At 37.3% G+C, this 12,048-nt stretch overlaps 1 protein-coding gene across 3 annotated transcripts in view; it reads left to right on the top strand.

Annotated features, from left to right (window-relative positions):
- Positions 1–7,631, top strand: part of DNAJC10 (DnaJ heat shock protein family (Hsp40) member C10) — a 55,404-nt gene extending 47,773 nt beyond the window's left edge. For all 3 annotated transcript variants that reach the window (XM_055307981.1, XM_055307982.1, XM_055307980.1), the window contains 5 exons: positions 564–617; positions 858–1,005; positions 2,665–2,784; positions 4,581–4,685; positions 5,772–7,631. In XM_055307981.1, the coding sequence (XP_055163956.1) occupies positions 564–617; positions 858–1,005; positions 2,665–2,784; positions 4,581–4,685; positions 5,772–5,783 (439 nt within the window). In that variant the 3' untranslated portion in view covers positions 5,784–7,631. The remainder of the gene's footprint in view (positions 1–563; positions 618–857; positions 1,006–2,664; positions 2,785–4,580; positions 4,686–5,771) is intronic.
- Positions 7,632–12,048: the final 4,417 nt, after the last annotated feature.

Genomic DNA, 12,048 nt, shown 5'->3' with positions numbered 1-12,048 from the left:
CGGACAGCCCTTCAACAACTTTCCCACGGCACATGGCCGCTAAGGTGTGTAAATGGGGATGAGCCCATCTGTCTCCGTGCCTGTAACACCACATGGTATTGGAGGTAGAAGAGTCCAGTGCAAGGCAGAGTAGAAGGAGTATTATACTGACCCATGGATTTCAAAGGAGGAGAGGATCACAACTATAAGAGGACATCATGGAAGGCTGCGTTGATGAGGCGGCTTTTGACATGGGCCTTAAGTATGTAGGAATTTGATGGACATAACGACCAGAGTGAAGTCTCTGAAGATGAGGTCGTAGACATTTGAAGTTTTGCCATTCCCATGCGTCTGTAGATGCCCAGCAGGCAGCCAGACATTCAGGGCTATCTGGAGCACAAAAAAAACATCAAGACTTAGAGAAAAATGTATTTGGGAAGCCATGTAAGCACCGTTTATAGCTAGGTGAAACGCTACGTGGTCAATAAGTTAAACTTTTAAATTGCTGCAGAGAGATGGTTTTCTGAACATATCCAATATTAGAAAATAGTATTTACAACTTACATATTTTTTTCTTCTTTCAGTAGTTACAACGGTTGGAATAGAGATGCTTATTCCCTGAGAATTTGGGGTCTAGGGTGAGTAATCAAAATATGCATCATTGTAAATTGACTTTAGTGCTTTTGACCTTCCTTTTATGTCTGTAGTTACATATATTAAGAGTTGTTTAAGGCTGTAGCATTTTAAACTACCTGGTAAAGAATTATAATTTACCAAGATAACTTTGAAGTCCTTTTTAGAAACTTTTTGCAAAATTATATTTTAGATGTTTGCTTTGGCTTCATATAATGAAAAATAATTTTGATCCCTTGCCACAGATTTTTACCTCAAGCATCCATAGACTTAACACCTCAGACTTTCAATGAAAAAGTTCTACAAGGGAAAAATCACTGGGTGGTTGATTTCTATGCTCCTTGGTGTGGACCTTGCCAAAATTTTGCTCCAGAGTTTGAGCTCTTGGCTAGAGTAAGTCTCGTCTATCTACTTAAATAACTTGTAGTCACATGCATGTTTCGGTAATTAGATAAAATAACATTTATTTTAAAATTAGATAAAATAATTAGATACAATTTTAAATATGATTCTTTTTTCTTAAAAGTTTCCTGTGGATTTTTTGAAACTCCATTTCATTTCTATGACTCTAATCTTTGCAGATTTCTTCCTTCTTTATGAATGCTTTTAGCATCTCCTATCTTGATTCATGACATCATCTACCTACCCCTGACAGCCAGACACCTCACTTCTGCTTGTTTCCTATTTCTTTCCTTTATCACCATTACTCTGCTGCCCACCAGGCCATCACTGCCTCCTTAATGCCTTTCAAATCTATCGTCTCCTCACCGTCCCCTCTCTGCTCAAGCCTTCATCCTCTCATCTAGACTGCTCATGCATACCTTTTAGCTAGTCTTCTGTTGCCAGTCTGCCTTCTCCAGCTTCGTGTCAATAAGTTTCTGGGCTTGCATCCTTGATCGCAGGTCTCTGATGGGACCCTTCCTCCCTCTTCAGCTCTATCTCTGTCCCCAGCCCACACCTTACAGTTCAGGCACAACAGAGTACTCCAGGTTTGTTAAACAAGTATGTGCTGTTCCCTCTGTCTAAAATGCCTTTTCCTTACCGTGGTCATCTGGACCTTTTTCTCCTTATCCTACAAAACCCAGCTTCAACTGGCACTTCTGCGTTCACGCTCCTCAGTCAGTTCACTTTGATATCTTGGACTCCATTGGTGTAGTTACACAATGAATGTTAAATATTTATTTAGTTACGTGTCTCCTCCGTAAGACTGAACTTCTTGAGGGCAAGGTGTACAGGTCTTTTCTGTGTCTAACTCAGTAAATGCTTATAAAATTTAAGTGAATGCATAAACTGAAAGTTTTTGTGGTTTCTGTCACCATCATCCTGCTCATTAGCTAATCCAGATTGTTAGCTTCCTTGCTTCAAGGAGCTTTGCCATGGGTTGTAAAACACTCACTAGAGTGAGAAAACTCTGTTCACCAGCCTAAAACAAAAGCAAAAATCCCAAGCCTGGGGATTTCTTTAGCAAAGGGATTTCAAATCTCCCAGGAGTTACAAAAGATTATTTTAGTTATATTAGATCTTATGCTTCCTTTTTCTCTAGTAATTCTATCAAAAAGTTTTTACTCCCTTGTTCACTGAAAAACTTAGCTTATTTTGTAATGCAGCCATGTCTTGAATATAGCAGATCATACCCTGTAGAGCAAGTAAGAAACCTGATAGAGAGGAAATAGAGGACGTAGGTGTAGTTGTCAGGCTTCCACAGGATGAAGAGTGCTACCTCCACATGTAAGACCAGAGAAAGGAGGAAGGCAAGTGAGGACAGAATCTGAGGTGTTAGTGGTGTGAGAGATAAGGTGTGGGTACCAAGAAAGAGTTTTTCCTGATAAGAGTTTATTTACTCTTGGAGAGGTGGTTCTGGGTAAATAGGCATTTAAGGAGCCAGTAAAAAGTTGGAAGCGATCTTGTTAGGGTGGAAAGGATAAAAGCTTAAGTTTTTAAAACAGGTCCTTAAAAATTATAAAGATTTAAAATTTTAGTATCATGTTGCTTTATGATTACTAAAATAGTTTATGCCACAGAAATATGCAAACCATATTTCTCTCTTTTTAGATGATTAAAGGAAAAGTGAAGGCTGGAAAAGTAGACTGTCAGGCTTATGGTCAAACATGCCAGAAAGCTGGTATCAGAGCCTATCCAACTGTTAAATTTTATCCCTACGAAAGAGCAAAGGTACGTACAAGGCTTTCCTACATGTGCCTTTCCTTTAGCAGACCAAGTTGAAAAGGTTTGTTACTAGTCTGAATGTTTGTATTAGCCTTTTTTTCCCTTTTGTTATTTTTTCTTTTATGTATATGTAAAAGGAAGCTTCAGTATAGGCATCAAATGATTTTAAGAAGTTTTTGTCTCAAAGTTGGTATGATCCATTGCCTTAAAATTTTTATACTCCTGAATTATAGAAACTACTAAAGAAACATACCAGAATACTAGTAATTTTCTGTGAGTTGAGAATTCAAGATAATTATTTTCTATGAAGTTCTATATTTCCTACTTTTGTAAAAATAACGCATATTACCTTTGTAATTATTTTTTCCAGGAAAAGAAAAAAATTAAAAGAATACTATCATGATATTTTTGAAATAGACTAGTACCTGAACATTTATCTTGAGAAATATCTATTGGTGATTTATACTACAAAATAAAAGTTAGGGTTCCTTGGTTTGGTTATAACTCCTTTCTCTGTGCCACTGACAATAATGTGTTTTCTCCCCCAATAAAGAAACCTAGACATCTACCAGTGGGTCTTAAAATTCAGGTGATAACCCCTACAGCCGTTTATATAAATGCATAGATCTTTCAAACAATATAATTGCTAACTGAAAGTACGACTTTTGCTATCTTCTGAGTAAAACCATGACATTTTTGACAACAAAACTATAACTATATGAGGATTTGCCATGTATTCATGTTTTCTGGTAAAATATTTGAAATAAGTAATTTCAAATATGTTTATACTTTTTGAGAAAGAACATCAGCTTAAGATCTTGCTATTAAAAATTATATTTTGAAGTAGAGTTAATGAAATTTGATGATGAATTTCAGAAGTCTAGTATTGTCATCTAGATTTTTCAATGAAGGATTTTGATTTTTCAGAAAGGTTAATTCTGTCTTAAGAATGGCCTGTAGTAAGCAGAACTCAGAGTAAAGGAGCTTATACCAGTACCTGAGTCTTCACTCCTTTGGAATCACTGGCTCTCCTCTCTGATTCTCAGAACAGCTGAGAAATGGGTGACCTCGACAGGGGTCCTACTCAGAATGATGTTAGGGAGGTATCAGTATAATGAGCAGTCACAGAATTAATCAGGCCATAGCAGGAGCTGTTTGAAAATATGTTATCCTGTGTCTAGAAGAGCCCTGAGGACATTAGGACTGCAAATATGCCCCGTGTAAACCAAGAGACGGGGTGGGAGACCAGGCCTGGGTGAAGACCACAGCGGAGTAATGACTGTGGTAAACGGCAGTACAGCTCCGGTGGGCAGTAACACACAAAAACAAGATCCTAACACACAGTGTGGAGCCCTCACCAGGAAGGAGGAAATAAATGACTCCAGATCCAGGAGGAGCAAGCCTGATATATTGACCTGCCCCCTTCCCCGCTTTTCAGAGCACCTCTCTGCCCTGAGCAGATGAGAACCCAGAGACAGACATTACTCTCCAGTGTTGTTGGTCAGGGTGTTAGCTGTGCCTGTGACGTGTATTAGAGTGATTGGAGTCCTCTGGGGAATGTCTTCTCTTCACAGTTCCGCTGTTTTAAGGCAATTGGAGTTAGAGATGCATTTTTTCAAAGGAATTGTTTTACATGTTGCCATTACGGTATTGTATTTAATTAAGTTAGAAGTTAACTGCTTTTGTGGCATTATATCCTTGAAGAAATTGGAGTTTCAAATATTTAGAACTTTAAAGGATTAACAAGTTTCTTAGATGGAAATGTCATGTTTTGATTATAAGAGGAGTGTTTCTAATTTCAGAGAAATATTTGGGGAGAGCAGATAGATGCCAGAGATGCAAAAGAAATTGCTACCTTAATACATGAAAAATTGAAAAATCTCCAAAATCATGGAAAGAGAGATAAGGTAAGGACTAAAATGTAGAGGTGACTTGGCAAACAATATCTATCCTTACTGTACCTTATATCCATCAATAAACAGGTATAATGGAAGCTTCAAAAAAATAGTAAAGTTGAAGTTTCTTGATTGGAAAATATGACCATTAGACTGTAGCCTGTATACACTGATAAGCTTAGAAATTTGGACAAGTAAAACCATTTAACACAAAATAGTGAACTATGGCCATAAATTATTTAAATTTTGTTCAAATACAAATAAAGCATTGACTTGTTGGGAATAAATATACTGGAGCCTCATAATATATTTTGCATAGCAGATTTTCTTCTGGTGTAGAGTCAGGATGTATCAGAACCGTATTCATCTTGGCCCCTCCTTGAAATTTACCTGTCAAGAGGCAGTGAAGCCCCTTTGCTATTCTGTGGAAGAACTGTTGATTTCTCCCTTTTTTAAATCATTGTCATCCCAGGACATACTTCGAGTCCATGAATGCTGGAGTGCTTTCTGAGTGGAATTCAATAAAATGGCCTATGAGATTTTTTTTAGATTCTCTCCCTGTAAGGTGAAAAAAGGACAGAAAAGAACACAGATTCTGGAGAGGGCTAGAGACAGGGAGACGTCTGGCTTTATAGAACCTTTATAGAACCGTATTAGAACTGTAGACTCCAATATAGAAAGAAGCCTTACATACCGTTTTGAGAGTTACATTTTATCCAAATCTAAAAGAAAGTTAACAAATCTTTATTTTCTTGGGTTTACAAAAATATTTTTCTCATGTTTTGACTATGTTAGCTTCCTCAAGAAGTTTGAAAATCTGACTCTTATCTCAAGTTGTTAAATATTTGAAATAGGAAATGTTATTAGTCATAAGTCAGAATATCATAATTGAAATTAAGTTAAACATACCAGTATGACTGTAAAAGTGTAATTTGTAGCATCTGCATGGACAGGAAAGAACTGAGAGACACCCTTTTCTTTTCCATTGTTACAGTTAAGCAATGTGTATTTCATACAGCAATCCATCCATTTAAAAGGTAGAAAAAAATTTAATTTCAATTCATACTTTTGCTTTCAATGACTTGTACATTATTGTAGGATGAACTTTAATGATGTTGAAGATGAAAAAAGAGAAGGAGTTGTAACAAATGACATCAGAAGACGTCTTTTCAGGATGTTCCTACAGTCTTCATGGGAATAAATGAACTTTATCTTGGACTTGTAATTGCACTGTCTGAATTCTGTACAACACTGGTATAAATGAAGGGGCTGGAAGCTTTTTCTGTAAAAGGCCAGATCGTGAAGATCCTTGGCTTTGTAGACCATATACAGTTGTCACATACTCTGTTTTTGTTTTGTTTACGACCCTTTAAAAAATGTAAAGACCATTCTTAGCTCAGAGCCATTCACAAACAGTTGGCCACGAGCCACATTCAGTCCATGGGTCATTGATTACTGACCCCTGGAAATGATGTTAAGACTGGCTGGCTCAGACAGGAACCTGCCCTATTACGTACATACCTGTCTAAGTTGTACAAAACGGGACTCTCTTCCTTAAAGTTTTGTGGCTGGCCTGAAAACTTGATTTAGTCACTTATTCTAAAAATTGGATGAAAATGATCTGGTTTCATTTTTAAAAACACAACATAGCAAACCGATATCCTATTTTCAATGCTGTATTACAGTAAAGCGATTCTTTTCTTTCTAAAGGTTAAAGAACTGATTTTAATTTTTCACAATTGAGAAGAATTTTTGTAACAATAAATAAACCCAATAGATTTCTACAGCATCTACAAATACCTGAGGAAAACCATATTTGTAGCTATTAACTGGCACTGTAGAGTATCCCAAATATATCAAGTATTTAGAGTTCTATATTTTAAACATGTGTGTTCATTTATTTTCTGAATTGCTTTCTTAAAAGTTTTCCCTGTGATACTGAATGACTTTTGAAGCATAATTCTAATATGTATGGTTTTGCCTTCTGGACTTAGTTTTGATACAGATCTTTTATTTACATTTGCCTTCTCCCCCTGGTCCATAGTTGTGTTTTTTCACTGATCTGATTTCTTCATTATTCAAATAGGAAAAGTAACTTTGCAGTTTTGTTTCACTGTAGCTCATAATGACACTGTGGTTATTCCATTTATTAGTTTACTGTTGGATGCTGCTGTTTTCAGATAAATATTGGCATAACTGAACTTATTTTTGTAAGAAAATTAAGTATATAAATCTAAGGATGAGTTTTTTTTTTTCCTTGCATTTTAACAAACATGTCAACACATGCAGTTGTTTAGTTACAATTCAAAGTATATGGAATGGTAAAAATTCTGTTTGATCAAAAGAAGTCAGCAAATTAAAAAAAAAAAAGTTTTCCCAGAAACATTAGGATTATGCCTTATTATATTGGAAGAGTTTTATTTTTTTAATGTCACTTTCCTTCCCCAGTATTTCCTCATAATTATCACTACAATTTATATGAAAATTTATTTTCAAGTCTAATCCTCTTCATATCCTCTCCCATTTGCTTCAGTTGAATCCTTCATATATGTGGGCAGTTACAGAACAATCTCCACTTCTAACCTAAATTTAATACCACTTTTTAGAAATATGATCAGTAATGGCAAGTAAAGTACCTTTCATGTATTAAATTTTCATTGCCTAGAAATCTCAAAATTGGCTTTCTACAATAATACTAAAATGGAAGACCTAAAGAAGTCTTAGTGTTTATTGAATTAATGTACCAATTATGTGAATACCACTGTGCTGGACCCTGAAGCATATGTAGGAATCCAAGGGATGATTCCTGTCTCCCAAGCATCTGTAATTCACAGTTCTGACACTGAACCCATAAATAGGTTATAGGTACCAATAGTGTTACCTGTAAATAGAATTCCAAACTTACTGAAAAACATCTTAGGCAGCAAAAAAAAAAAAAAAAAAAAAAAAAGTGAACACTATATATCCTGTAACTTGGTCTCAGTATGTACTTGTGGAATTGGCTCTAAAGCCAGGGCTACTGGGAGTCATGTTAAATATATATCCTACAGTATCCATCAGGAGGCTATTTTCTGCAGTCATTGAGTATCTCAAAAACAGCTGGCAGAAATTAAGGTTTTAACGTTGTAAGTGCAATAGAGCACCCTGAAGAGTGCCAGGTGAAATATGCCATTTCTCTCAGCAACACCATTTTTGTGTGCCTTGGGTAACAAAGCATCATTTCTAGCATACCAGAGACTATTGTCAGGCAACTATATTTGAAAATTAGGTATGTTTAAATATGTAAAACAATTTGGAGTTTGTGTTTTAATATTAATGATGCTTATCTATTCCAATTTCCCAAATTTTATTTAGAATCTTTTATATCTTTTTTACTTAATGTATGTGATTAAGATAAAGGAAAATGAAATTATTTTTATATTGTAAAAGTTTTCTTTAAATTTGTGCTTTGTTTTCTAATGGTATTCAAAGCAGGAATTTTCTTAAGTATAGTTATCAGAATGGCTATGTTTTTTCCTATGGAACATATTTACAAGGATGCTTAGAATATGAAAGGCTTTAATGAGGTATTTTTCAGCCCTTTTTAAAACAGGATTTTTGTACAATTAGGCCCTAGGTCTACCAAACTCAGGTAAATGTCTTAAATTAGACATATCCAGTCCATCATGATTGTTAAATAGTACAAAGGTCAAGTTAACAAAATGTATTTTCAATTTTCTATAATGATTCCTGTTACTGATTCTGAGGATGAGAAGAAAATGATCTTTCTAGTAGCATGCTACTCTACACATAAACTGAAACTTTTAAATACACCCAAATTCCTCTGGTGAATAGCTTGTTTTCAGTAAAAGTAATGACAATTCAGGTCAGCCACCAGGCTAAATAGAAATGTATTACTGATCATATACAAAAATGTTAGTCATTCACAACTTGAGTCTTTTTTATATTTAACACTAGATTTGCACTTAGATTCTTGTACTGACACACAATCCCCTTCTTAGAGGTTGATCTGTTTTGTGAGGGGTCATAAACCTGAGTTATGGCTGCAAGCTAATGTCAGACTAACCAATACAAAAATCCTGATCAGTTGCTTACACTGTCTGGTCACTTGAGTACATTTTTTAGTACTTGCTGTCCTGTTAAAAAAAAAAAAAAGATATAGATAAAAAAACCTATTCAAAAAGATCTGTGCTAAGGTCCACAAAAAAATCGTTCTATATCAACTACTGATAAAGAACTGCTATTCCAAACATTTTAATATTTGACCTCCTCAAATAGAGAAAAAAAAGAGTTGATTCTAGTAGAAGATGGTGTAATAGGAGTCTCCTGAGCCCACCTCCTCCCATGGACACTGAATCTACAGCTGTGTACAAAACAATTCCCTCTAAAAGAAATCCAGACCCTAGCCAAGTGACTCCTGTCCATCAGGTTAATGAGAGAAAAACCCACACTGAACTGGGCAGAAGCAGCTATGACACAATCCCATAAAACCCATCCCCCTGTGCTAGGTCACAACAAGGAGGAACTCATGACTTCCAACCAAGAATACCTGGCAAAATTGTCCTTCAGAATTAAAAGTGAGAGTTCCAGAGAAGCAAAAGCTGGAGGAAGTCACCACTAAACAAGCCTTACAAGGAATGTTAAAGGAATTTCTTTCTTTCTTGAAAGGGCATTAATTAGTAAATACAAAGAATATGAAAGTATCAGTCTCACTGGCCAAAGTAATACTTAGATTCAGAATAATGTGATGCTGGTGGGTCCATCATTTATAAATCTAATATAAAAGTGGAAAGACAAAGGTAGTAATAACTATGATAGTTTGTTCATACTAAAGATAAGGTTTAAATTGTGTCATCAGATTCACAAAAGGGAAATAAATGGGTAAGGTTTTTGTAGGAGAGTAAATTGTTAACATAAAATAGACAGGTTTTAAAGATGTTCTACGTCAAAATTCATGGTAACCACACAGCAAAACCTGTAATAGAGTCACAGAAGTTAGAGAATGGAATTAAAGTGGATCACTACAAAACATTAACAGCTTACAAAGGAAGACCACAAAAGAGGAAGAACAAGAGAACTCTAAAACAGAACAATTATGAAATGATATTAGTAATAATCATACAGAACGTTAATTAACCTGCTACCAAGCTATCAATGGTCAAATTTTGTAAATGCCTCAAAACTGAAAATGAAAATACAACATACCAAGTCCTATAGGATGCAGCAAAAGCAGTTCCAATAAAAGTTTATAGTGATAAAAAAAAAAAAACTACTTTAAGAAAAACGAAAGATCTTCAGAGAGGGGAAGATGGCAGCCAAATAGGAGGACCCCAGGCTCACCATGTCCCACAGATACAGCTAGATAACTGTCATATCCTCCTAAATACCCCCGAAGTCAATCTGAAGACTGGCTGAACAAACTCCACACTAAAGGTAGAAGAGGGGCCACATCACAGAAGGTAGGAAATGCAGAGGCATGTGCAGCTTGAGAGAGAAAGATTGTGGCCACTGCAGTGGAGAAGGAGCCACAGGCAGGAGGAAAGGGCAAGAGACAAACTAGCACACAGGCAACATGGGATCCCTATAGCAACTGGCTTGGAACACACAGGGGCCCAAGTTTCATGACTTCTTGCAAACAGCAGGACTTAAACCCAGATTGTTTTTTTTTTTTTAAGATGTTATTTATTCATTCACAAGAGAGACACAGAGAGAGAGAGAGAGAGGCAGAGACGCAGGCAGAGGGAGAAGCAGACTCCATGCAGGGAGCCCGATGCAGGACTCAATCCCGGGACTCCAGGATCACACCCCAGACCGAAGGCAGGTGATAAACATCTGAGGCACCCAGGGATCCCCCTTACACCTGGATTATTAAAGGTCAGCATATTTGGCTCTGGGAGAGCCTAGGGACCCTGAGACTACTCTTGGAAAAAAGGAAGGACAAACACCCCATGGACACACAATGTGGAAATGGTGATCTGAAGAGCACCTGGGGCACACAGATTATTTGTTCATCTTGGAGCACATCCCAGAGAGGAAATACCGAGAGACCCCACCCCCCACCCAGGAACAAAGGAATTGGCAGAGCCGTTTCTTTCACCCACCCCTCAGTATAAGCACTGGGCCATCTGTGGGAACCAGCACAGCACCCACACTCACTACCAAGCCCTGTCCCCTGCACTCCACTGGAACTGCCCTTCGTAGTCATGGTTGCCTGAGTCTCAGGATGGTGGGGCCTCCCCCAGAAGACAGGCCTAAACCCCTGCCAACACCACAATTCCTGGCACAGGTTTCTGAGGTCTTGGTTCCAGGGGGAGTGGTGACAGGTCTCATTTCATATACAGACCAGAGCACACCTAGTTAAAATGCACCACCTTCAGGCCATGAGACCTACTCATGACAGGCAAAGAGAGCCTCTGCAGACGACTGCCCTAAAGAATAAAGTGGCCAGAACACAACAGCAGAGCACACAGCCCACACTGGAGACAATCCCAAAAGCTCCAAGTCCTGGGGAACAAGGGATACTAGACTGTATGGCATATAGGACCTATTCTTCATAAAGCCATTATCCTCAAGAACAGGAGATATGGCTGGCTTATATTACAGATAAATAGGAACAGAGACTTAGACAAAATGAGAACACAGAGGGATTTGTCCCAAATAAAAGAACAGGACAAGGCCATGCCTAGAGATCTAGATGCAATAGATATAAGCAATGTGCCTAATGGAAAATTTAAAACCATCATCATAGAGATACTACCCAGACTTGAGGAAAGAGTGGAGAACATCAGTGAGACCATTAACACAGAGATAAGGAGTAATTTAGCACAGATAAAGGGCTCAAAAACCAAAATGAGACGTGTTTGGTAGAAAAAAAAACAGGCAGGAAGAAGCAGAAGAATGAATTAGTGACCTAGAAGACAAAGTAATGGAAAGTAATCAAGCTGAACCAAAGAGAGAAAAAAGAATAATGCAAAACAAAAATATGCATAAGGAACTCCATCAAATGTACCAACATTCATGTTGTAGGGATTCCAGAAGAAGAAGAAGAAGAGAAAAGGGAGGAAATAATTTATTTGAAGAGGGGTGCCTGGGTAGCTCAGTCAGTTAAGCATCTGCCTTCAGCTCAGATCATGATCTCGGGGTCCTGGATGGAGCTCTGCATCAAGTTCCCTACTCAGCAAAGAGCCTGCTTCTCCCTGTCCCTCTGCCTGCCACCCCCCCGCTTGTGTGTTCTGTGTGTCAAATAAAATATTTTTTAAAGATAATTTATTTGAAGAAAAAATAGCTGAAAGCTTTCCTAACCTGGGGAAAGAAAACATACCCAGATCCTAGAGGCACAGAGAATCCCCCCAAAATCAACAAAAGCAAATCCATA

The sequence above is a fragment of the Nyctereutes procyonoides genome, unplaced genomic scaffold (assembly GCF_905146905.1).
Source record: "Nyctereutes procyonoides isolate TBG_1078 unplaced genomic scaffold, NYPRO_anot_genome, whole genome shotgun sequence".
NCBI lineage: Eukaryota > Metazoa > Chordata > Mammalia > Carnivora > Canidae > Nyctereutes > Nyctereutes procyonoides.
The sequence above is the reverse complement of the archived record's forward strand: the minus strand, read 5'-3'. Positions and strand labels throughout refer to the sequence as shown.